At 38.9% G+C, this 23105-nt stretch overlaps 1 protein-coding gene across 4 annotated transcripts in view; it reads left to right on the top strand.

Moving 5' to 3' along the window:
• The window catches only part of NSD1 (nuclear receptor binding SET domain protein 1), a 141337-nt gene extending 118534 nt beyond the window's left edge, over positions 1–22803 (top strand). For all 4 annotated transcript variants that reach the window (XM_042991658.1, XM_042991648.1, XM_007085531.3 and 1 more), the window contains 9 exons: positions 904–1060; positions 2553–2758; positions 6697–6809; positions 11242–11511; positions 12850–12966; positions 14245–14386; positions 17212–17318; positions 19073–19277; positions 20880–22803. In XM_042991658.1, the coding sequence (XP_042847592.1) occupies positions 904–1060; positions 2553–2758; positions 6697–6809; positions 11242–11511; positions 12850–12966; positions 14245–14386; positions 17212–17318; positions 19073–19277; positions 20880–22510 (2948 nt within the window). In that variant the 3' untranslated portion in view covers positions 22511–22803. The remainder of the gene's footprint in view (positions 1–903; positions 1061–2552; positions 2759–6696; positions 6810–11241; positions 11512–12849; positions 12967–14244; positions 14387–17211; positions 17319–19072; positions 19278–20879) is intronic.
• Positions 22804–23105: the final 302 nt, after the last annotated feature.

The raw sequence follows: 23105 nt of genomic DNA, 5'->3' as shown, positions 1-23105 counted from the left end.
TTAATGTAACATTGTCTTTCCAATCTATATGTTAGGTTTATGCATTTATAAATGTTACTCTGAAAAGAGCCCATAGGTGTCAGAGTACCAAACATAAAAATGATTAAAGAGTAATTTCAAAAGAGGGAAGGAACTGACCATATGGAGACTGTGTATGTGTCAGACACTACTGGGCCATTTTTTCACTTATCTAGTCTTCAAATAGATGTGATTGTGGAAAACATCACTGAGGAAATGATACCTTAGCAAGAAAAGTGAATTCCCTAAGGTCATATGATCTTGGTGCTCAAAATTGACATCACTTAAAATTTGTGCTCTTCATACTCTGGTCATTGTGTGTCACTGGTATCCTTTTTATTTGGTGTGTCTCTGGTGTGTGAAGAGAAAGAAATAAATATGTGTGCATGTATATATTTTTAGAAGTTGATTTTTTTTAACTTTTTTTTAAATGTTTATTTTTGAGAAAGAGAGACAGAGCGTGAGCAAGGGAGGGATAGAGAGAGAGGGAGACACATAATCCGAAGCAGGCTCCAGGCCGTCAGCACAGAGCCCAACATGGGTCTCAAAGTCATGAACCGTGAGATCATGACCTGAGCCAAAGTCGGCTGCTCAACCGACTGAGCCAGCCAGGCACCCTAGAGGTTGATTTCTGACCTCATTGCCCTAACCTCATTTTGCCAGTAAGATCTCATATTTATTTGTTGTGAATCTAACAAACCCCCAAGGTTGTGGTTCACAGGAATATTGGAGAGGGAATAAATGCTCTTGTAGAAAATCCTTTCTGGATAAATTACTAAGTCCTTAGCTGAGAGATAAATAATTGGTTAGGAGCAAAAGCTATTTCATATGGGTCATGATATGCGGCCTTGTGATTCTGAGTGCCAGATTTTTTGATTCCCACAGGAGGCAGCCTTCTGTGCTGTGATTCTTGCCCTGCTGCTTTTCATCGTGAATGCCTGAACATTGATATCCCTGAAGGAAACTGGTATTGCAATGATTGTAAGGCAGGCAAAAAGCCCCATTACAGGGAAATTGTCTGGGTAAAAGTTGGACGATACAGGTGAGTGAGCATGAAGGAGACTGACACTCTTTTTTTTTTTTTTTTACCATCCTCTGTTTCTTGGGATCTTAAATACAGTGTTTAGCTTTTTTTTTTCTTTAAATTTTTTTTAAAATTTTTCTGATTAAGCAAGGTGCACCCCCCATTAATTTTTTCATTATAAAAGAAAAAAACTCATTTTCTGTTTTGTGATTATAGGAATAATACATATTCTCTGGAAAATTCATGAATGAAAACAAACCCATAACAAGGAAGATACATTGCTAATATTTTAGCATATTTACTTGAAGACACACCAATGCATGTTCCCTCAAAATAATTAGCCTTATGGTTTATACCCAGTTTTGTGTCTTTTCTTTTTTTTAATTATTTTTGTTGATCATGGAATATACAGAAGAATATCATAACATGCATGATTTAAGAGAATCAGAAATTTACCTTTCTGATACATACATACATAAGTACATACCTATGTATGTTCCTCCCATTTAAAGAAATAGCATATTGCTGGTACTTGAGGCTCCCTCCATGACCCTTTCTGAATATACTGTTGCCCCACTCCTAGCAGTAACGACTATACAACATATTTGTGTTTTTTATTCCTTTGCGTTACTATATGTTTACACATGTATAATGTTTTGTTTTGCACGTTTTAGACCTTTATGTAAAGGAATTGATGCTATATTTTCCTGCTACTTGCTTTTTTCATTCACTATTATGCTCCTGAGATTTATAGTGGTTAGTGTAGTGCTCTAGTTCATACTTTGCCGTTCTCCATTTCTTTTTCATATAGACTTCCGATATAGTGTAATTAATTTATCCATTTTCCTGTTTGGAGCAGTTTGTCAGTGTTCCTTAGTGTACATGCACAGGAGTTTTTCTAGGATAGGGGTTTCCACCTTAAATAACTAATGCCAAATTGTCTTCCTAAAGTGGACATGTAAAGTATTAATTTACATGTATTTTATTTTATTTTATTTTATTTTATTTTATTTTATTTTATTTTATTTTTTTATTTTAGGGGTCAATTCTTGGTGTCATTTTTCTATATGCCTAACAGTTTTTTAAAAGCCAAATTGTATTTCATTGTATCATGTGCCATAGTTACCTTATCATTCATTCCCTTCTTGTTGAACATTTAGATTGCTGTCCAGGTTTTCATTCTTAAAGATAATTCTTCAGTGAACATTATAGTCAAAAGCTTTGTTCATATCTATGTGATAATTATTATTTGTTAAATTATTGTTTCCTTTTATAGATTCTTTAAACTAGAATAACTGAATCTAACTTTATATGTGAGTATATCTATGAAGGTGGGCGTTTTCAGCACATACTACTTGTTTGTTCTCTAGTTAGATTGTAAAAGTGGCTAGGTTGGACTTTAATGTGGATAGACCTTGTTATTCCTCATTCCTGTCCTAAAAAGTAGCTTGTTTCCCTAATTATTCTGCAGCCTTCTAAAGGTTTCCTTGCTTGTTTTCACCTTTCCCAGGTGGTGGCCAGCTGAGATCTGCCATCCTCGAGCTGTACCTTCCAATATTGATAAGATGAGACATGATGTTGGCGAGTTCCCTGTGTTATTCTTCGGGTCTAATGACTATCTGTGGACACACCAGGCTCGAGTCTTTCCCTATATGGAGGGTGATGTGAGCAGCAAGGATAAGATGGGCAAAGGAGTGGATGGGACATATAAAAAAGGTAACTTTATCCTTTTTGTTTCTCAGGCCATCACAGATCTCTGTTACCCAAGTATTTGTTCTGTTATGTGTTAGAATTCACATATATTCCATTAGCTGCTGTGTTCTGATCTCTGGGGCATTATGTAGCTACAGCTATAGGATTTTACAGGGAACTTGATCCACATAGCTCATTATTTTTAGCCTAACCTTTAGGTAACTAGAATTTCCTTGAGGGAGTTTTTTTTGGTTTATTTATTTACTTTTGAGAAAGAAAGAGAGATAGAGAAAGCCTGAGTGAGGGAGGGGCGGAGAAAATTCCAAGTAGGCTCTGTGCTGTTAGCCCACAATGTGGGCCTTGATCCCACGAACCTTGAGATCTTGACCTGAGCTGAAATCAAGAGTGAAACGCTTTAACCAACTGAGCCACCCAGGTGCCCCTTGAGGGAAGTGTTTTATCAGTTCTGTTTTCTCAGCATCTTATCAAGTACTGGAACTTTGGAACTATTTTATAGCATAAACAGTATAGTTTGTTAGACAAGAGTCAGAATCTCTAGTAGAGTTGTTTGTTCCACAAGGTTTTTGTTTTTTGTTTTTTTTGTTTTTTTGTTTTTTTTTGATTTGTTGGGAAGAAATAAAATTCACCAGAAGTTAATAAAGGAAAATATTGAAAATGAAAGCATTAATGTTCTGAATCAAAAGAGATTTTTTTTAAGCTGGCCTGGTAGTGAAGGAATGAGGACATTTGGGGCTAGGAGGGGTTGAATCAACTATGAGCCTCAGTTTTCTCTTACTGTATAATGAGTAAAGGTTGCTTTGAGAATTCAGTGAGATAATAAAAACATCAACCATAGAGCACATAGTTGAGTTGGTATGCCATCAACAATAATTACTTTCTTCCTTTAGCTGTCCTTTGAAAGACAGTATAAGTATCTCTTATTTCTTAATTTATTTGGACATTGACATATGTAAGATTTTATCTGCATGGTGAGGTGGAGATTCTAAACAAGTGAAACTTTCGGGGCACCTGGGTGGCTCAGTTGGTTGAGCCTCCGACTTTGGCTCAGGTCATGATCTTGCAGTTCATGAGTTCAAGCCTCACATTGGGCTCACTGCTGTCAGCTCGTAGCCCACTTTTAACCCTTGGTCCCCTTCTCTCTGCCCCTCCCCAACTTGTGCTGTCTCAAAAATAAACATTTAAGGGTTATCTGGGTGGCTCAGTCTGTTAAGTTTCTGACTCTTGGTTGCAGCTTAGGTCATGATCTCACAGTTGGTGAATTTGAGCTCTAAGTTGGGCTCTGTGCTGACAGAGTTTTCTCTTTCCCTCTCTCTGTGCCTCTCCCCAGCTTGGGCTCTCTCTCTCTCTCTCTCTCTCTCTCTCCCCCAAAATAAATAAATAAACTTTAGGTTTAAAAAAATAAACATTAAAAAATAGTGAAACTTTTTGATTAGATGAAGATTCTTTATAAGATTGTAAGCAGGTAAAACTTTCTTGATGAGGAATGAGAATGATGTCCATAGGGAACAAGTTTCACAAAGGTTCCATTTGCCTCATGTCATTTCATTGGGTCCTCACTTATCTGTTGACCATGTCGTTTCTGTGCAAATATGAGCTGTTAGTATTAATACTATAGGAGCTTGGCTCTTGAGTCTTGTAATCTTGGATGGTCGGGGACCAGTTTAGCAACATCTTTGTCTGCATAGAGCTGGCCACCACGGAGGCTGGGGGAGAAGGTCGAGTTGTAGGGAATACCACAAGTCTGAGCCCACTAAAGCTCTGGGATTCTGCTCTTTCTATGCCTCTACCCTGGGCTGGCTGGGTACCTCTGCCTTCAAAGAATACACGTTTTTATGGGCAAATTCGAGATCTAAGCAGTCAAAATGCCATTCTTTGAGTGTTGTGGCAAAAATGTGCATGGTGTGCTATGGGAACAGACCAAGAGGAAGCATAACTGTGCTGGGGATCAAAGTTAGAAGTCCTGGATGGTTTTTTTCCAAGTGACTTTGAAGAGCGAACCATAATAATAGTTCTCATTTATTGTTTGCCAGACCCTGTTCAGGTTTTTTTCTGCTTTAAGTCCTTGTGATACCCCCTGTAAGTTAGATGTTATTATCCTTATTTTATAGATGAGGAAACTAAGGATCATAAAAGTAAAAATTACTTACCCAAGGTTCCAGTGCCAATATGTGATAGAGGAAGGTTTCAAACTCTAGCAACTGGACCCCAGAATCCAAACTCTTAAGCCCTACTCTGCCTGCAAAGAAGTTAACAAATGGGGGACACCTGGGTGGCTCAGTTGGTTAAGTGTCCCAACTTCAGCTTTGGTCATGATCTCACGGTTCGTGAGTTTGAGTCCTGCATCAAATTTTCAGTGATTCTGTCTCCCTCTCTCTCTGCCCCTCCCCCCAGGCATGCTCTTTCTTCCCCTCCCTCCCTACCCCCTCCCCACCTCTAAAAATAAACTTTAGGGGCACCTGGGTGGCTCAGTCAGTTAAGCATCTGACTCTTGATTTCAGCTCAGGTCATGATCTCAAGGTTCATGAGTTTGAGCCCCACGTCGGGTTCAGTGCTGATAGCACAGAGCCTGCTTGGGATTCTCTATCTCTATCTCTCTCTGCCTTCCCCAGAACACTTGCTCTGTCTCAAAAATAAACAAACATTTAAACTTAAAAAAAAAAATTAACAGTGAAAATGTTAACAAGACAGCATATGTGAAAGTATACATTAAATCTTTAACAAACTGAGTTAGTGACCTCTATGCAGTACAGTTGAAGATGGGGTTGGGGAACACAGGGCTGTTTGCCAGAAAAGGTAGGTAAGTTACATGGTCAGAGCAGACTTTTTAGAAACTTTTGTCTAAGTAGAACTTGAGGACCATAAACGTGAGAGGCTATAGCCAGAATGTTAGTGAGATGGCTGTTTCAGTACTTCTGAACAGAGATGATAAGACTGTCACAGTGAAGTGACTCTGGGGTGGAGAGGATGATGAGTATTTGGATAGACATTAAGTAGACAGAGTAGGCAGGACATGGTGAATAATAGCATGAAGAAAGGAGTGATTATAAAATAAGAGGATTCAGGGCAACACGAATTCTGTTAGATGGTGACAGGGAAATGGAGAAAAAGGGGTGGATCAAAGGGGATATTTTCTTTAAATAGCTAACAGAATATGGGGAAAGCTGCAGAGAGGAAGGAGGGGAAAGAATTGGGATTCTTTTCAGAATTTTTAACCTGGTTCAGGAATAATGAATTCTAAAAAAGGAGAATGAATTAAAAATTAGTTTTACGTGGAAAAAGAAAGAATCTTAAGATTTTGTTGGACTTCTAAGATATTACACTCTTTCAAGCATATGAAAGTATAGTACTTGAATACAAATCAGCTATGAAAATCTGTTATTGTATCTTTATAGCTAATAGTTGATATTTACAGAATGAGCCTTAGGAGAGGAATAGGACAGGTACTCTAGAAAATTGGGTAAGAAGGAGAGGAAAACTTTAATTTTGAATTTCTTCCAAAGGAATGTAGCATGTTATTTGGCACTAAAGAGACGGAGTGTTTCTGGAGGCAAGAGGTTCAGAACTGAGGCAAGAATTTGGCTTAATGAAGGGCAGTGACTTTGCTGAACAGATGCAGTCTCGTTGTTAGGAGATGTTATTTGTGGGCTTTTTCAAATCATTTGGCTGGATTTGTTTTTGTTTTAAATTTTCCTCTGAAGGTGGTAGCCTGCATTGTGCCATTTAATGGTGGATTATGTTTTGTATTAATGCTAAATCTGAATACCCTGGGAACTATAAATTAACTTGAAAATAGCAGTCATATATACTTCTTAATTTTCCATATAATGCTGGTTGAGTTTTGTGTAAAAGACATGGATTTTCTCCAACTTTAAAGGGGGAAAAAAAGGCAAAATGAACAAGTCCACCTAAGATTAAGTGACTTGTGCTGTGTGTTTTCTTAGCTCTTCAAGAAGCTGCAGCAAGGTTTGAGGAGTTAAAGGCACAAAAAGAGCTAAGACAGCTGCAGGAAGACCGAAAGAATGACAAGAAGCCACCACCTTACAAGCATATAAAGGTGAGAAAAGACCTCAGGAGACTCTGTCTCTAGGAGAGACCCTATAGATCTCTCTCTCTCTCTTCCTGCTGTGTTCATGAAGAGGATTGGAAGCACAAACACAGTTGCTTTTAGGTAGAGGTATGAACTTGAAAGAAGATAAAAAGTTCCAGAGAAGCATTCCTAGCACCTTGTCTACACTTTTATGTAAAATCAGTTGTGTTTTATAATTTTTTCTGTTGCTTTGGAAAGTCTTTTTATAGAAGTAGATTGGATTAGATTATGTGCACAGTCAATATCTTGCAGTTTGAAGGGGGTTCAAGAACCATGATAAAAAGTGATAAATAGTCCCGAGATAGTGTGAATAATACACAGGGTAAGTCTTCTTGGTAATGGCTGATACTAAAGATATTTTAGGTGACCACTATGACTGGGTTTCCCAAGGTCAGTAAAGTTCCTGTTAGTTGTACCTAACCCTTAATGAACCTAGTAGAGTAAGAGTCCTCACTGTTTATCATCAGGGTCCTTCAGATCCTTTGCATTTGTTTATGTTTTAAGTCATTTTTATGAATAATTAAGAGAAGTTAAAAATACAGGAATAATGTAGAACAAATTTACTAGACATTTCAACAAGTATTTACTAAAACTTCTTTATTCTTTTTTTTTTCTAAGTTTTATTTATTTAAATAGGTAATCTCTACACCTAACATGGGGCTTGAACTCATGACCCTGAGATCAAGAGTCACACACTTAACTGAGCCAGCCAGGCACTCCTATAACCTCTTTTCAAAAAACCTTTTTCTTTAAGAAGTTAGTTGTGTTCAAACGTTAGAAGACATGAAAGAATACTATTATGAACTTTGTTAACAAAATGAGACTGTCCAGTTTCTTGTTGTACAGTATTTATGCTGATGTCATTCCTGAACACCATATTTCTTTTTTGTCTATAGAAATTTATTATTAGTATTCCCATTGATATTTGGGCTTCTAAAGTCTTCTAGTCTGAGGTTTCACTTAAAGATCAATTTCACCATCTTTAGAGGCTAATGTAGTCAAGTATATCCCAAATATTCCATGGGACATACCTAAACTAGAAACCTATTTTTTTTTTTTCAATCTGAAATTCAAATTTAATCAGGTGTCTGGGATTTTTATTTGCTCAATAAAGCAACCCTACTAAAAGCAGACTACAAAGATGTTATCTCGACTCTTTAATACATTCTGGAAAGATGATTTAGCACTTTGGGCAATGCCATACAGAAACTAAAATGTGAGTGTTGAACTCTTGCATGTATGAACTTTGGTGATTTCATTATTTTTCTGTTTTCTTGTCAGTTAAATCTATATTGGCAGAGTTGGGAATCACTGATGAGTAACTATGAGTAATGATAAAATAGTGAAATGTTATGAAATATAGGAAATTAGGAACACTAAAATTCCATAATATAGCTTAGATTTTTAAAAGGGTTTTAATGGATGTACATGGTAGTTGCAAGATAGAATGAGGGTGGTTCCCCCCCTCCCCCTTTTAAAAAAAGGTAAATTTGGCTTTTGATCTTTGGAAGACCTGTAAGAAAGAATAAGATTAATAAAATATAAATCCTTACAAATAAAACTGATGAAAAGAGACTCAATCTAAAATTGAGTCTAAATGGACACTGGTGGTGATATACTGAGTTAAGTGGAGTTATTGTGCATGGAGATATAATGCATAGAGATCTAAGTGTAGTTAGGCCTCAAAAAGGGGAAAGTAATCTGGTTTCCCACAGTCATAGATGTCAGATAATAGCAAGGGAGGCATTTCTGAGTAGCACGTCAACCATATTGAGCTGTTGAGAGAGAAACTTCTTGTGAGTGATCTAAATCACAGAATTTAGAAGCCAACTTCTTTCCTTCATACACCGTCCCACCTTTTTATAAACAAATATATTTCCAGGAAAAAGTTTTAGATCAAGGGTTGGCAAACTGTGGTCCATGGACCAAATGGCAAACCATTGGCAAACCAACCAACAGTCCATGGACCAAATCTGGCCTACTCTGGTTGGGAAAAATATAAAAATGAAAAGCAGGACATGAAGATTATATGAAATTCAAGTATCAGTATCCATAAATGAAGTTTTATTGACACTCATCCATGCTTCTTTAGAAATTGTCTTATGCTACTTTTGTGCTCCAATGACAGAATTAAGCTACATGCACCAGAAATCTATACCCTTCAGAGACTAAAATTTACCATCTAGCCATTTACAGGAAAAGTTTGTCAATCTCTGATCTAGAGTGAGCTAAATTTAACTGTACTTACATATTTATATTTTATTCTTACTAAACAATGTGTTTTTTTTGTTTTGCTTTATGTTATGTTAGGCAAGAAACTTACTTGGGATTAGTAACAAATTAGATTAGATCTTCCGAATGATTGAAACATATTTTTATAGAAGAAAAGGAGTAGGATGAAAATTTTGTGGGAGGGAGGTCAGGTAAGGGTACTCATCTTGAGACAGGTGCATGTTCAAGTGCCCTATTTGTAGGACCTGCAGTCTGAGGTGATTGAACTTAGTCCTTACCTCGATACTTTTAGAATTTGCTTTCTTGAGTTTTGTGACTTCAGTGGTAATAGTATGCCTTCAATAGTATAACTTCATGTGGTAACAATATTCCTCCATTAATAAGAAGTTTACAATTTTTACCAGTATTTGAAAAATCTGGGAAGAGATCTGGTAGAGTTACATCCTTCTAAGGTGCTATCGAGAACTGGTTTGAAGACATTATATTTCTGCAAAGACAGTGGAGATTTTATGATATTGTTAAACAGTAGGCAAAAACTAAAATGTTAGAAATGAAACTTTTTGAGAATTTAGCGGGTGGAAATAACTTTTGTTAATCATAGTGATTTTAGATTGAATAGATAGGGTAATCTCAAATATTTGATGTGACAAATACTTAAAAGGGACATTAATAGGTGCCTAGCTGACTGAATCAGTTAAGCATCTGACTCTTGATTTCAGCTCAGGTCATGATCCCAGGTTGTGGGATCAAGTCCTGCATTGGGCTCCATACTGAGCATGGAGCCTCCTTTTAAGATTCATATTCTCTCTCTCTCTCTCTCTCTCTCTCTCTCTCAAATAAATAAATAAGTAGATAAATAAATAAGATATTAAAAGGACAACTTAATTTTAATATCTACCATGTTTAAGAGGCTGTAGTAAGCTCTGTACTATAACTTTTACTTGTATTTCTTATTCTCACAACAATGTTAACAAGTGATTTATCAAAATTTTGATAAAATTCCTGAATAGCCAATTTTTATGAAAGGGTTGAGTTTTTAAAGACTCACAGTTTGACTATTCCCCATGAAATAATATCAGGTAGGGGAGACTCATTCTCATAGTACACAAATCCACCTGTATTATGAAATGTCTGTTTTTTGCCTCAAATTGTTGCTACCAGCATTTGAAAAACTAATGGCTTCAGTGTTATAGCAGCTGTTTGACCTCTGTGTTTTACCGCAGCAGATTTTCACTGTTTTTGACTACTACTAAATGCATGAGTGACATTGCTATAGTCTATTAAAAAGATTTCATATTACGGTAATAAATATTAAAATATATCTTCACATAACAGGAACCTCAGTTACCCAAAGACCTTCTCATGCAAGCCATTATAATTTAAGAATTTTTTTTTTTAACGTAGCTGCTAAAGTGGTGCCACCATGTGGTAATAGCAGAAACTCAGTTTAGAGTTCACTTTGGTGTACCAGCTTTTAAACTACATTTTTTTAAGTGATTTTCAAAATTTTTTGTGGGATTCATAATTTGTATATTAAGTAAGGCTTTATGTCAAACGTGCCTAAATCTTTTTTCAAATTTTTTTATTGTAAAATATAGATAACATAAAATTTATCAGCCTAATCCTATTTAAACATACAGTTCAGTGATATTAAGTGCATTCATAATGTTTGCAGCCATTACCACCATATATCTCTAGTATTTTTTTTCATCTAGTAAACCTGAAACTCTACCCATTAAACATTAGCTTCCCATTCTCCCCTCCTCTCATTTCTTCAAAACCACCATTCTACTTTTTGTCTTTATGATTTTGACTACTATAAGTACCTTATATAAGTTGGAATCATACAGTATTTGTCTTTTTGTGACTGGCTTATTTCATGTACAATAATGTACTTCAGGTTCATCCATGTTATACCATGTGTCAGAATTTCTTTTTAAGCTGAATAATATTCCATTATTTATACCACATTTTGTATATCCATGTGTTATCTGTGGATGTATATGGGTTCTTGCCACATTTTAGCTATTGTGAATAATGCCACTAAGTTCAAAATCCTGTAAAATGTGGCATTCAACTTCAAGGAAAAGACGTCTATCTTTTAATAGGTCCTAAACTGGCTTGTGTTGGCTTGCCTGATGTTCTATAGTATGTATTTCTTTTCCAGGTGAACCGTCCTATTGGCAGGGTACAAATCTTTACTGCAGACTTGTCTGAAATTCCCCGTTGCAACTGTAAAGCTACTGATGATAACCCCTGTGGGATAGACTCCGAGTGTATCAACCGCATGCTGCTCTATGAGTGCCACCCCACAGTATGTCCTGCCGGAGGACGCTGCCAAAACCAGTGCTTCACTAAGCGCCAGTATCCAGAGGTTGAAATTTTTCGCACATTACAGAGGGGCTGGGGTCTCCGGACAAAAACCGATATTAAAAAGGTGAAGAAAGTTTTTCATAATTTATAGATTTTTTTTTTCTTCTTTGCATTTGCTTAATAGGAGTAGTTATTCTTGATGAATAGGAGATGATCATTAGAGGGAAGATAAGATAGTTAAGGATTAACCTTACTATTAGTCTTCCTGTGTCCTAGAGTTTATAGGCTTGGGAAAGTCTCCTTTACCTCTAAAGTCCTTAGTATTAAACATGTTCACTGTGTATGAGGATGAAAAAATGAAGGGAATTCATAGAGATACTGTGACCTTATTTGCTCTTTTGTGACAATCCTGGAACCTGTAGTTAAGAGAAAGGGGATAATGAACATGTGATACAAATGTGTTAATCACCTAATAAAATCTGTTTTCACTGGGTTTGAGTTCATGGAAAATGAAGAAGAGGATTAGGCCCTCTGTACTAAAAAGCACACTAACATCTACAATTTCAAACTTAGAAGGACCTGCAAGTTTCTGATAGATAATATTATGTAGTCTTTGTGTAGAATAAATCTTGACATTTTAATAAAATAAACTTTATTCTAGTTATGCTTTCTGAAGAATTCTGAAGTTTGTCTCTAGAAAAGGAAGTGAATATCAGTCTGTTTCGTTATTTGCTAAGTGGTTATTATCTACTGTGTGTTGGGCATTGTGCTCCAAATGCAGTGATCAATAATAGAGACATGGTTCATGTTTTCATAAAGTTTACATTCTAAGGGGGGCAGACATTGATCAAGTAATCACCCAGTGTGGAAGCACAAAGGGTTCTGGAGGCAGTGGTAAATGGTAAAGGGCCTGAAACTAGCTTTGACTCTGAGAATATTTTAAGTTGAAAATTGAAAGACAAATAGTTGTTGGCTTAGACTAGTTGAGTGTTAAAGCATTGCAGGCAAGGTGGACAGCAAGAGTGAAAGCTAGTATGGCCACAGTGTCAGGAGGACAGTATTGTAAAATGTGGAAAGGCAGCAGACAGAGCACGTTCTCTGGAAAAGGATCATAGTTTAGGGAAACTGACTTTCAGGTTTGGGGGCACTTAAAGGGTTCAACTATCCATGTCAGCATTATAATGGAGCCCTAGTTTACTTACTTTCATCTTGGTTGATCTTCATTGTCCAGTGTATCCCAGTCTTTCTCCTGGTAACCATGATAGGAGTGGGGAGGTGGTTTTCATTGTCAAATAGTTGAAGCATCGTATTTGTGTTTCTTGAGTAATCCTTTGCTAAAGTGACTAGTTACGTGTACATGAACTTCTTTGGAGATTGTTATTTTCATTAATTTTTTAAAAAATAAGGTGTACCTGGGAACACAGTTGTGCTTTTTGCCATTAAGAGCTATTTCTTGTTCTAGGGTGAATTTGTGAATGAGTATGTGGGTGAGCTAATAGATGAAGAAGAATGCAGAGCTCGAATCCGTTATGCCCAAGAACATGATATCACTAATTTCTATATGCTTACCCTAGACAAAGTAAGTAATTTGTGTTACTTCCATTGTTATAAGATTGTGAAATTGATATTGTCCTAGTCATAGTGTTTGTAGGCATGGATTCACCACCCAAAATAATGTCTTTCCCTTAAATTTATAGGGATTGCTTGGTCAAGGTTCTGGAGCAGCTCAGTTTGCCCATTTCTTGGTATACATTCATTGCCAGAGGCAACAAAGCTATTTGCTTTCTTTTTGAACTGTTTAATTTGGGTATTATGTCTTTTAGTTTTTCCTATAGGATTAAAACTTGAAGCCAACAAAGTAAAATAATCATTCTTTTACCCTTTTGCTTTACAGATTGAGAAACTGATTTGTTAATATTTAGTACATTAAGAAGGTCTTAAAAATTGATTTTAGAGCTCAGCTTCTGAACCCAACTCATCTTTTCAATTATAGGAATTTGCTGATAAGTTGCATTTCATTGGTGCCTAGAATTCTATTTGGGACTCATTCCTGATTCTAGCATCTTAGTGTGTTTATTTTCTGTGTATCAGATTCTTCCTAGTATCTGAATATTAGGGTCTGCCAGCTCCCCACCTCCACCTCTTTCACTGGCTGTTACAACAGATTTCTTTCCTGGTGTGAAACTTTGTGAACATTTATCAAGTTGAACCCTTTGGTTTATGAGATCATCACCTCCAGATATTCACATCTTAGTTTGAGATGGGGTCACATTATCAGTATTAAAATCTGCTTAGGTGATTTTTTTTTTTTAATTTTTTTAACTTTTATTTATTTTTGAGAGAGAGAGTGCAAGTAGGGGAGGGGCAGAAAGAGAGGGAGACACAGAATCTGAAGCAGGCTCCAGGTTCTGAGCTGTCAGCACAGAGTCTGACATGGGGCTCAAACCCATGAACTGTTGAGATCATGACCTGAGCTGAAGCCAGACGCTTAACCAACTGAGCCATCCAGGTGCCCCCTACTTAGGTGATGTCTAATGTGTAGCCAGGGTTCAGGACTACCTAATTGAGAGGATGGGACAAGCTGCTGCTTCTAAGACAGTGGTCCTAAACTTCAGCATGTATCGTAATCATCTAGTAGGCTTGTTATAACACAGATTGCTAGGCCCCACCTAAAAGTTTCTGCTTTAGTATATCTGAGGTGCAGCCCAAGAATTTGCATTTCTAGCAAGTAACAGATGTGGATTAGTGACTACACTTTGAGAACCACTCCTGGGAGAGTCAGATTTGACAAATAGGAATTCTAGCTTATTAAAATACACAGGAAGTGTCTAATGAGCAGCATCTTTTGGAATTCTAGGACCGAATCATTGACGCTGGTCCCAAAGGAAATTATGCTCGGTTCATGAATCATTGCTGCCAGCCCAACTGTGAAACACAGAAATGGTCTGTGAATGGAGATACCCGTGTTGGTCTTTTTGCTCTGAGTGACATTAAAGCAGGTAAGAATCAATTAAGGATTCTGGAGCTAAGAAAGGAATGTCAGGTTTGAGCATCTAAAAATTCCCATATGCCCCATAATCCCAAAATGAGGTTTGCAAATTCTTGAGGATATATAAAAGACTTACAGGTACCAGGTGGTACTTGGCTTGGAGTATTTTCTTGGTGGTGGTGGTATGGTAAAATATACATAACATAAAACTTCTCATTTAACCATTTTTTAATGTGTATAATTTTGTGGCATTAGATCCATTCATGTTGTTGTGCAACTAACACCTCCATCCATGTCTATAACCCTTTCATCTTCCCCAAGTGAAACTGTGCACCCATTAAATGCTAACCCCCATTTTCTCTCTCCTCAGCCCCTGGCACCACTGCCAGACACTGTTCCAAGCATATTATATTTAATCCTTGCAAAAATGCGAGGTATATGGTATACCTATGTTACTTGAATTCTTAAGTCTGGCACTTCTAACCACCCTGGAGGAGTGTCCTGTGTATTAATTACTCAAATGTTAGCCACATGACTTTAGTTCTTAAATCTCTCCTGACTGCTTTCAGTACATTTGTACTTGGAACTTTATAGTCTTTATCCCTGGGGGTAGATTCCTCTACCAATCTCGGCACAAGTTTTTCTTCTCTTTTCTCCCATATTCACTTAGCTCAAGTAGCATGGTGTGGGAATTCACAGACCTTGTTCTTGTTCTCACTTGACTTCCAGTCTGCATGGGTGGGATAAGGGGAATGAGACAGAATGTGCTCAGTGCTATGTGGAGTGTCTGTGGGAGCTGCAGCCTTGGCAGGTAGAGTCTGAACTTTTCAGCTTGCTCTCATCTCATTCAGCTTCGTGGATTCTTCACATACCTGTTATACTTTCTGTCTACTACATGTATCATACTCCTTGTTTATCTTTTCTCCATCGCCCTTTGCCATCCCCTAAGTGCAGACCTCTCAAGGATTATTGTATATTGGACTCTTTTCTAGAAACATATGAGTCTTTCTTTTATGTGTACCGGTACCTTCTGATTTATCCTCTGTGCAGTATGTTTATATAGTGGATGGTGGGTAATCAGCAGGTTATGTCAAGTATCCTGCTATCTTAAACTTTGTATATGTATGGTTGAGTTGCTTTATAAGTGCATTAAATTAATAAAAATTCAGTTATATACTTATAAATTGTGTAATAAGAATGGAATTGTATGAATAGAATTATCTATCATTCAGTGTGGTATTTCACAGTGGGTGTGAGAGGGGAGACATAACCCTGCTGTTATCTGGGTCAGTCTTCAGTTCCTGTAAGCTCCTTACATTGTGAACCTCACCAGGACATGAGTGATTCGAACCATTTGGACCCCTAAATGTAAGGCAGCTGCTTTATAATTTGCTTAGCCAAATAAGCAAATAATGATCTATATTAATTCAATATTAGATGAAAAACTATATGTATTGGTTAGTCTCACTGATGGAAGATAGGTCAGTCTGCAATGGGAAATCTTCCTAAGATTTGATAATTTTGACCTAATGATTATCATTTTATATGTTAATGGTGAACCATTACCCCCACCCAGAAATAGTCTCTTTTGTATACATATAGAGAATTATTTTGTTAGGCTTTCCCTAATGTGCTTTGAATTTGAATGTTGGTGTGTTTTCTTTGCTCTTTGCTCTGATAAAATGCACTTTTGAGAGAAAGGGGACAATTTGTATCTTAAATCTGTACATCTTTGTTTTTTTTTAAATTGTTTTAGCTCATGTATTTATTTTGAGAGAGAGAGAGTGCGTGTGAGCCAAGGAGAGGGAGGAAGGGAGAGAGGGAGGGAGGGAGGGAGGCGCAGACTCCTTACCATCTGCACAGAGCCTGGTGTGGAGCATGAATTCACGAACCACGATGTCATGATCTGAGCCAAAATGAGTCAGACCCTCAACCGACTGCGCCAACTAAGGAGCCCCTGTACATCTCTTTTTAAAGTTTACAAATTACTGCTATGTGCATTATGCCAAATTTTCTAAACAAGCTTGTGAGATTATTGTTGTTTCTTCATTTAACAAATGTACTCAGGGCTCAGATCACCCAGCTAGATTGTAGTAACAGGGATTTAAAGCCAGACCTTAGGTCTGTGGTATAGAGTTCTCTGGCATTACTCTGTATTGAGATGTCTCTCTTACTTAAGTTCTGCCAGGTTTGGCACAGAACAACAGGTGTTTTCTTCATACTTGCATTCCTAGTGCCTAGCAAATCACTGTATACAATGAGTTGTTGTTTGTTAGGTTTTGGTAATGAATTAATATATTTAGTATCTGAATGGGTTAGAAAACAAACAACTTGGGATAATTAACGTGTCTGTAGTAAAGGCTATTTTAAATACTAAGTTGCTGAGCCATTTATGTTTTTCTGTTATTAAGTGTATTTGCTGATTAATAATTTTACAGGATTAGAATTTATTAATATAGTGGTGTTAGAGTTAATAAATCCCTTCCTACCCTCCCAAAGTTTTGTTCTCTAATAAGTCAGTATCCTTTATGATTAATACAGAAATAACGTAATTAGGGGTACTTGGGTGGCTCAGTCAATTAAGCATCCCAACTTCAGCTCAGGTCATGGTCTCGCAGTTTGTGCATTTCAGCCCTGCATCAGGCCATGTGCTGACAGCTTGGAGCCTGGAGCCTGCTTCAGATTCTGTGTCTCTCTCTCTCTCTGTCTCTACCCCGTGCTTGCTTGTGCGCTTGCTCGGTCTCTCTCTCAAAAATAAACATTAAAAAAAATTTTTTTAAAGAAATAAGGTAATCAAAGCCATAGATGTTAATATATTCATGGTCTTTTATGCAGGCACTGAACTTACCTTCAACTACAACCTAGAATGTCTTGGGAATGGAAAGACTGTTTGCAAATGTGGAGCCCCAAACTGCAGTGGCTTTTTGGGTGTAAGGCCAAAGGTACCTTCCAAACGTTTCCATCGGGAATAATGGTGTGGTCCTCCCTCCCTAACCAGTGGCACGGCTGACTCTTTAAGATGTCTCTTTGGAATTAAAACATTGGGGTCTGGCACTTAAATAAGCATTCTGATGATCAGTTTGGTTATACAAGAGCTGATCTTTGGGTATTGTTGATGTGTTTTAAGCAGTCTGACTTCTAATTGGTGATACCTTTCTAGCTAAAAAAACTGTAAAATAGGAATCCGTAAAGTAGGTTACTTTCCATGTCTTTATTGGTCTCAGCTAATCTCACTTACATTTCCTAATAAGCTTCTTACATTCTTGGTGTCTGTGTCTCCCTCTCTCTCTCTTTTAAAGCTATCAAAAAATCCAATATTGAATTTAAGATTCTAAATGTAGTATAACACTGTAGATAAACATAGGACCCTTAATCTTTTCATCTTAACAAAGTATAAATATTGTTGTGTCTTACTTCCTGGGTTTTTATGTACATTTTAACTGATCTACAATTCTGTAAATGTAAAGAATTGCTTGCAAGTCTGTATCTTAAATACTATAAAATTTTTTTCCTTGCTGTTACATCGTCTTCTTAACTATCATCTTTAGTGACTGTTAAATTTTTTACATAATGGATGGACCATAATAGATGAACATGCATCTAGATTTCTCTATCATAAGTTAAAGTACATTGAAAATTGAAGTTTAATTTTGATGAAGAGTAAACTACACAATGACTCCAATTGGGTATTTCCTATTATGCTTTTTTGATTATAGAAGTCAATATTAAGAACTGAAAAATGCAAATTAGCATAGAAACCAATAACTAAAGGGGTTCAAAAACACATGAAGATGATGAACACCCACAAAATATTCTTTTATTAAATAACAAAATTATCTTTATATTTTTTTTCATTAGTTGGTTGGTTAAATGGTCTTGTTTCTTAAAGGTGTCCAGTTGATTTATTCCCTATAAATCAAAATAATAACTATGTTTAACGCAAGTGTAAAGGTGTTACATTCACTAGGGATATCAGTTTCTGCATCCTTAACATCTATGTAACATTTCACACATGAATCAGTGAGAAAGAATTTTGAGAGAAGTTTAGAAATGGGAGATCACTGTGAGATAGTAATAAGTTGAATTGATCCTGGATGTTTCTAATCTAACATAAATAATGCGATGAAAACCATGGGGTTTGGTAAGCAAGTGTGGGCTGCAGGGAACACAGAGGAGACGTGCTGGCTGCACCAGGGTCTGTCTTGGGGAGTAGTGGACATGAATCTAATTTGACATAGATGAAGGCACATAGCTTGTTGAGGGCAAGGATAATGAATTAGTTTTCTGTGTCTTCCTAGCATGTGACTCTTACTAAAGTGCTCAGTGAAGGGGTGTTGAATAAATTAAGAAATCTGTATGCATACACACACATACATACCCAGACAAACATAAAAATAAAACTTACAAAAGGGGAACCTTTAATACCAGCCTTGTATGTTAACAAAAAGTTTATGTCTCTTATTTCATGCAGGTGGCAGGAGTAGTTCATAGAAAAGTTAGAATTAATGCAACTATTTATTGGGTACCTATGATGTGCCAGGTGCCTTTCCTGTATTTTCTCTTATCTTTACAACAGTCTATGAGGATTGTCTCTTCCCAGAGGAGAGACTGAGGCTCAGAGAGAATAGTTAACCTGGTCAAGATCATACAACTAATGTATCGACAGAATGCTGACTGCTCAATATCTGACCTCTAGAATCAACCCATTGCCACGGAAGAAAAGTCAAAGAAATTCAAGAAGAAGCAACAGGGGAAGCGCAGGACCCAGGGTGAAATCACAAAGGAGAGAGAGGATGAGTGTTTCAGCTGTGGGGATGCTGGCCAGCTCGTCTCTTGCAAGAAGCCAGGCTGCCCAAAAGTTTACCACGCTGACTGTCTCAATCTAACCAAGCGACCAGCAGGTTGGTGCTAAAATCCATTTAGGGTGCTCTTTGTTCTCTGCTGTAATTGTAACAGCCCCTTGGTCTTCCCAAGCATAGCGTTGAGGGGGTATGGTTCATGTTCTCATTCTGGAAATAAATGACAATAAAGGCTTGGAATCCTAGGTTACAGAGAAGCGAACAGAAGCTTACTCATCATATGTCAAGCACTTTATTTACAATTTATGTTATGTTATTTTATCCTCCCAGCAACCCATAAAGATGAGACCTTTTCACCTTCCCATGATGCAGATGAGGAAACTGAGAGTCCAGTTTGGTGAGATGAATTGTCACAATAGAGCATATAGATGGAGGAGCTGGACTGAAAGCCAGGTTTTCTGACCTCAAGGCCACTAAGCCATGTTTCCTTTCTAAAGAAAGAGAGGTTAAGACAGCATAGAGTTTGGGGTTATTCCAGTCAGTGAGTTGTGGACTAGACACCCTTTTAGCCCCCCTCACCTACACCCCTCTGAAGGAGAGTCAACTGTATCAGCTAACGCGTGAGAGAGCTGCTTAGGCAGACAGTGTCTGGGAATTGGTAGCTGGAGAAGCCACTAACTTTTGAGCAGTTACTTGGAGTTAGAAGGGTTTTGAGGCACTTGGATATGTGGTCTGTTTTTGATGACAGAGGTATGAAAGCAGTATGGAGCCACTCCCAGTGAGATTATACGTCACTAGTGGCCTGCTTCCGGGAATTGCAGAAAGAGAAGAATTTTAGGGTGAGAGTGAGAGGAGTTTGTCTCTGAACTAGCTTTCCTTTAGTGTACAGTTGCTAGGGTAATGAAATCATATAAATGGAGGTAGTGTGAGGGCAAGGCCACAACATGACCTGTCAGCGCCAGGAAATAGAAATGGAGAATCGTTTCAAAATCAGTAACTCAAGATTATAGCTGGCACAGGCCACACTAGAACTGATCTTGCCTATGAGCCAGGAGTCAGGGCTAGCATAGTTTATTTGAAAACTATGAGCCGAGGCAGAAACACTGTCCATGGCAGAGACTCTCAGGTGTCATGAAATGGGGGCAAATAGATGGTAAGTAAAGGTCTTTTCCACTGGTTCTGTGTGCACAGTATAGGTCAAGTTTGTGCTGGTTTCAAGGCTTAAAATTGAGCAAAGGAAAATCTGTTCCCATTTTTCACAGTTGTGTATCAGTTCCCTGTTCCTAAATATAACCAAATAAGCAGAAGTTTAAATAATTGAGATTATCCCCTTAGAGTTGAATATTTTAAAGGCTATATAATACAAATGGAGTTTGCAAACCTGTGAAAGTAATATCTTCACATTCTATCTAAAGGGACATTTGGGTTTTTTTCCCCCTTGATAGAAATAGTCATAGTAATAAGAAATTACCTCTGCTTGTATATTTAGTTGATACTTACTTGCTATTTGGTACTTGGCTTTTATTTTTATGTGTTGTACAGGAGAATCTGAGATTCTGGGGCAAGGGGAGGTATTGGATGAGTGACCTGATCTGCAGAAGGTGGCAGTTTGAAATCACTCCTTTGACCCAGGCTCAGAGCCACGGCCCATTTCATGTACCTTGCTTATTTTCCTAAGGGTTTGTTTCACATCTGTGTTTTCAGGGAAATGGGAGTGTCCTTGGCATCAGTGTGACATCTGTGGGAAGGAAGCAGCCTCCTTCTGTGAGATGTGTCCCAGTTCCTTTTGTAAGCAGCATCGGGAAGGGATGCTCTTCATCTCCAAGTTGGATGGGCGTTTGTCTTGTACTGAGCATGACCCCTGCGGGCCCAACCCTCTGGAACCTGGGGAGATCCGTGAGTATGTGCCTCCCCCAGTACCGCTGCCTCCAGGCCCAGGCACTCACCTGGCAGAGCATTCATCAGGAGTGGCTGCTCAGGGGCCCAAGATGTTGGATAAGCTGCCTGCTGACACCAACCAGACACTGTCACTGTCCAAAAAAGCTCTGGCAGGAACTTGTCAGAGGCCACCGCTGCCTGAAAGACCTCCTGACAGAACTGACTCCAGGCCCCAGCCTGTAGATAGGGTCAGGGACCTTGCTGGGTCGGGGACCAAACCCCAATCCTTGGTATCCAGCCAGAAGCCACTGGACAGGCCACCTGCAGTGGCAGGACCAAGACCCCAACTATCTGACAAACCCTCTCCAGTGACCGGCATAAGCTCCTCACCCTCAGTCAGGTCCCAACCACTGGAAAGACCTCTGGGGACAGCTGACCCAAGGCTGGATAAATCCATAGGTGCTGCCAGCCCAAGGCCCCAGTCACTGGAGAAAGCCCCAGTCCCTACTGGTCTAAGACTTCCACCTCCAGACAGACTGCTAGTCACCAGTGGTCCCAAACCCCAGACTTCAGACAGGCCCCCAGACAAATCCCATGCTTCTTTGTCCCAGAGACTCCCACCTCCTGACAAAGTACTATCAGCTGTGGTCCAGACCCTGGTAGCTAAAGAAAAAGCACTGAGGCCCGTGGACCAGAATACTCAGTCAAAAAATAGAGCTGCTTTGGTAATGGATCTCATGGACCTAACTCCTCACCAGAAAGAACGGGCTGCTTCACCTCATGAGGTCACATCACAGATTGATGACAAGATGCCGGTGTTGGAATCAAGCTCATGGACTGCCAGCAAAGGTCTAGGGCAGATGCCGAGAGCTGTAGAGAGAGGCAGTGTGGCAGATCCTATCCTGCAGCCACCAGGGAAAGCAGCAGTCCCTTCGGAGCACCCCTGGCAAGCGGTTAAATCACTCACCCAGGCCAGACTTCTCTCTCAGGCTCCTGCCAAGGCTTTTTTATATGAGCCAACAACTCCGGCCTCAGGAAGAGCATCTGCGGGGGTGGAGCAGACACCAGGGCCTCCCAGTCAAGCACCGGGCCTGGTGAAGCAGGTGAAGCAGATGGCTGGAGGCCAGCAACTACCTGGACTTGCTGCCAAGAATGGGCAATCCTTCAGGCCTCTTGGGAAGGCCCCATCCTCCCTCTGTACTGAAGAGAAGAAGTTGGCAACCGCAGAGCAGAGTCCCTGGGCCCTGGGAAAGGCCTCACCAGGGCCAGGGCTCTGGCCCATAGTGGCTGGACAGACAATATCACCGTCTTGCTGGTCCTCTGGGAGCACACAGACATTGGCACAGACTTGCTGGTCTCTTGGAAGAGGGCAAGACCCTAAACCAGAGCAAAATACACTTCCAGCTCTTAACCAGGCTCCTTCCAGTCACAAGTGTGCAGAGTCAGAACAGAAATAATACGAGTAAATGTCACATGACCAGACCAGCTGCCCCCAGGGTTCTTGGGGAAGGGAAATCATCTTTCTTTTCCCCTCTTAAAAAAACAGACCCCAACACTTTCCCACTGTTATTCTTTCCTTATATCCCAGCACTCAGAACTCTTGTGACATTAGCCAGTGGGGGCATGTGGTTGTGTAAACCATGTATGGAAATCCAAGTGGGCCCCAACCAAGGAGACAGACAGACTTGGGTCTTTTTCCTCCAACCTTTACACATGGTAACTTGAAATAAAAAGTCCACTCTGGAGTCAAGCATGGGATTCAATTCCACTGGTTAGGTTGGAAGCTAGAGGGGCTCTCGAAGCTATTTCTCTAGTTCTACGGAGCCCCATTGAGGGCCCTGATGAACACTTGGGAGGAACTGACATCTATTCATATCAGTGGTGATTTCTTGAGCATTCACATGTGCTAGGCTAGGTGCTAGTCACTGACAGGAGATACAGAGATAAAGAAGACCTGATCCCTGTGAGCCTAACATGCCTGCCTGGGTTCCCAGGCTGTTTTCACGAACCTTTGACCAGGAAATAACAGGAAGTTCTGAGGGGCCCTGGGGC

This window comes from Panthera tigris, chromosome A1, assembly GCF_018350195.1.
Source record: "Panthera tigris isolate Pti1 chromosome A1, P.tigris_Pti1_mat1.1, whole genome shotgun sequence".
NCBI classification, from domain to species: Eukaryota; Metazoa; Chordata; class Mammalia; order Carnivora; family Felidae; genus Panthera; species Panthera tigris.
Note: the sequence above shows the minus strand (reverse complement) of the source record. Positions and strands in the feature narration are given on the sequence as shown.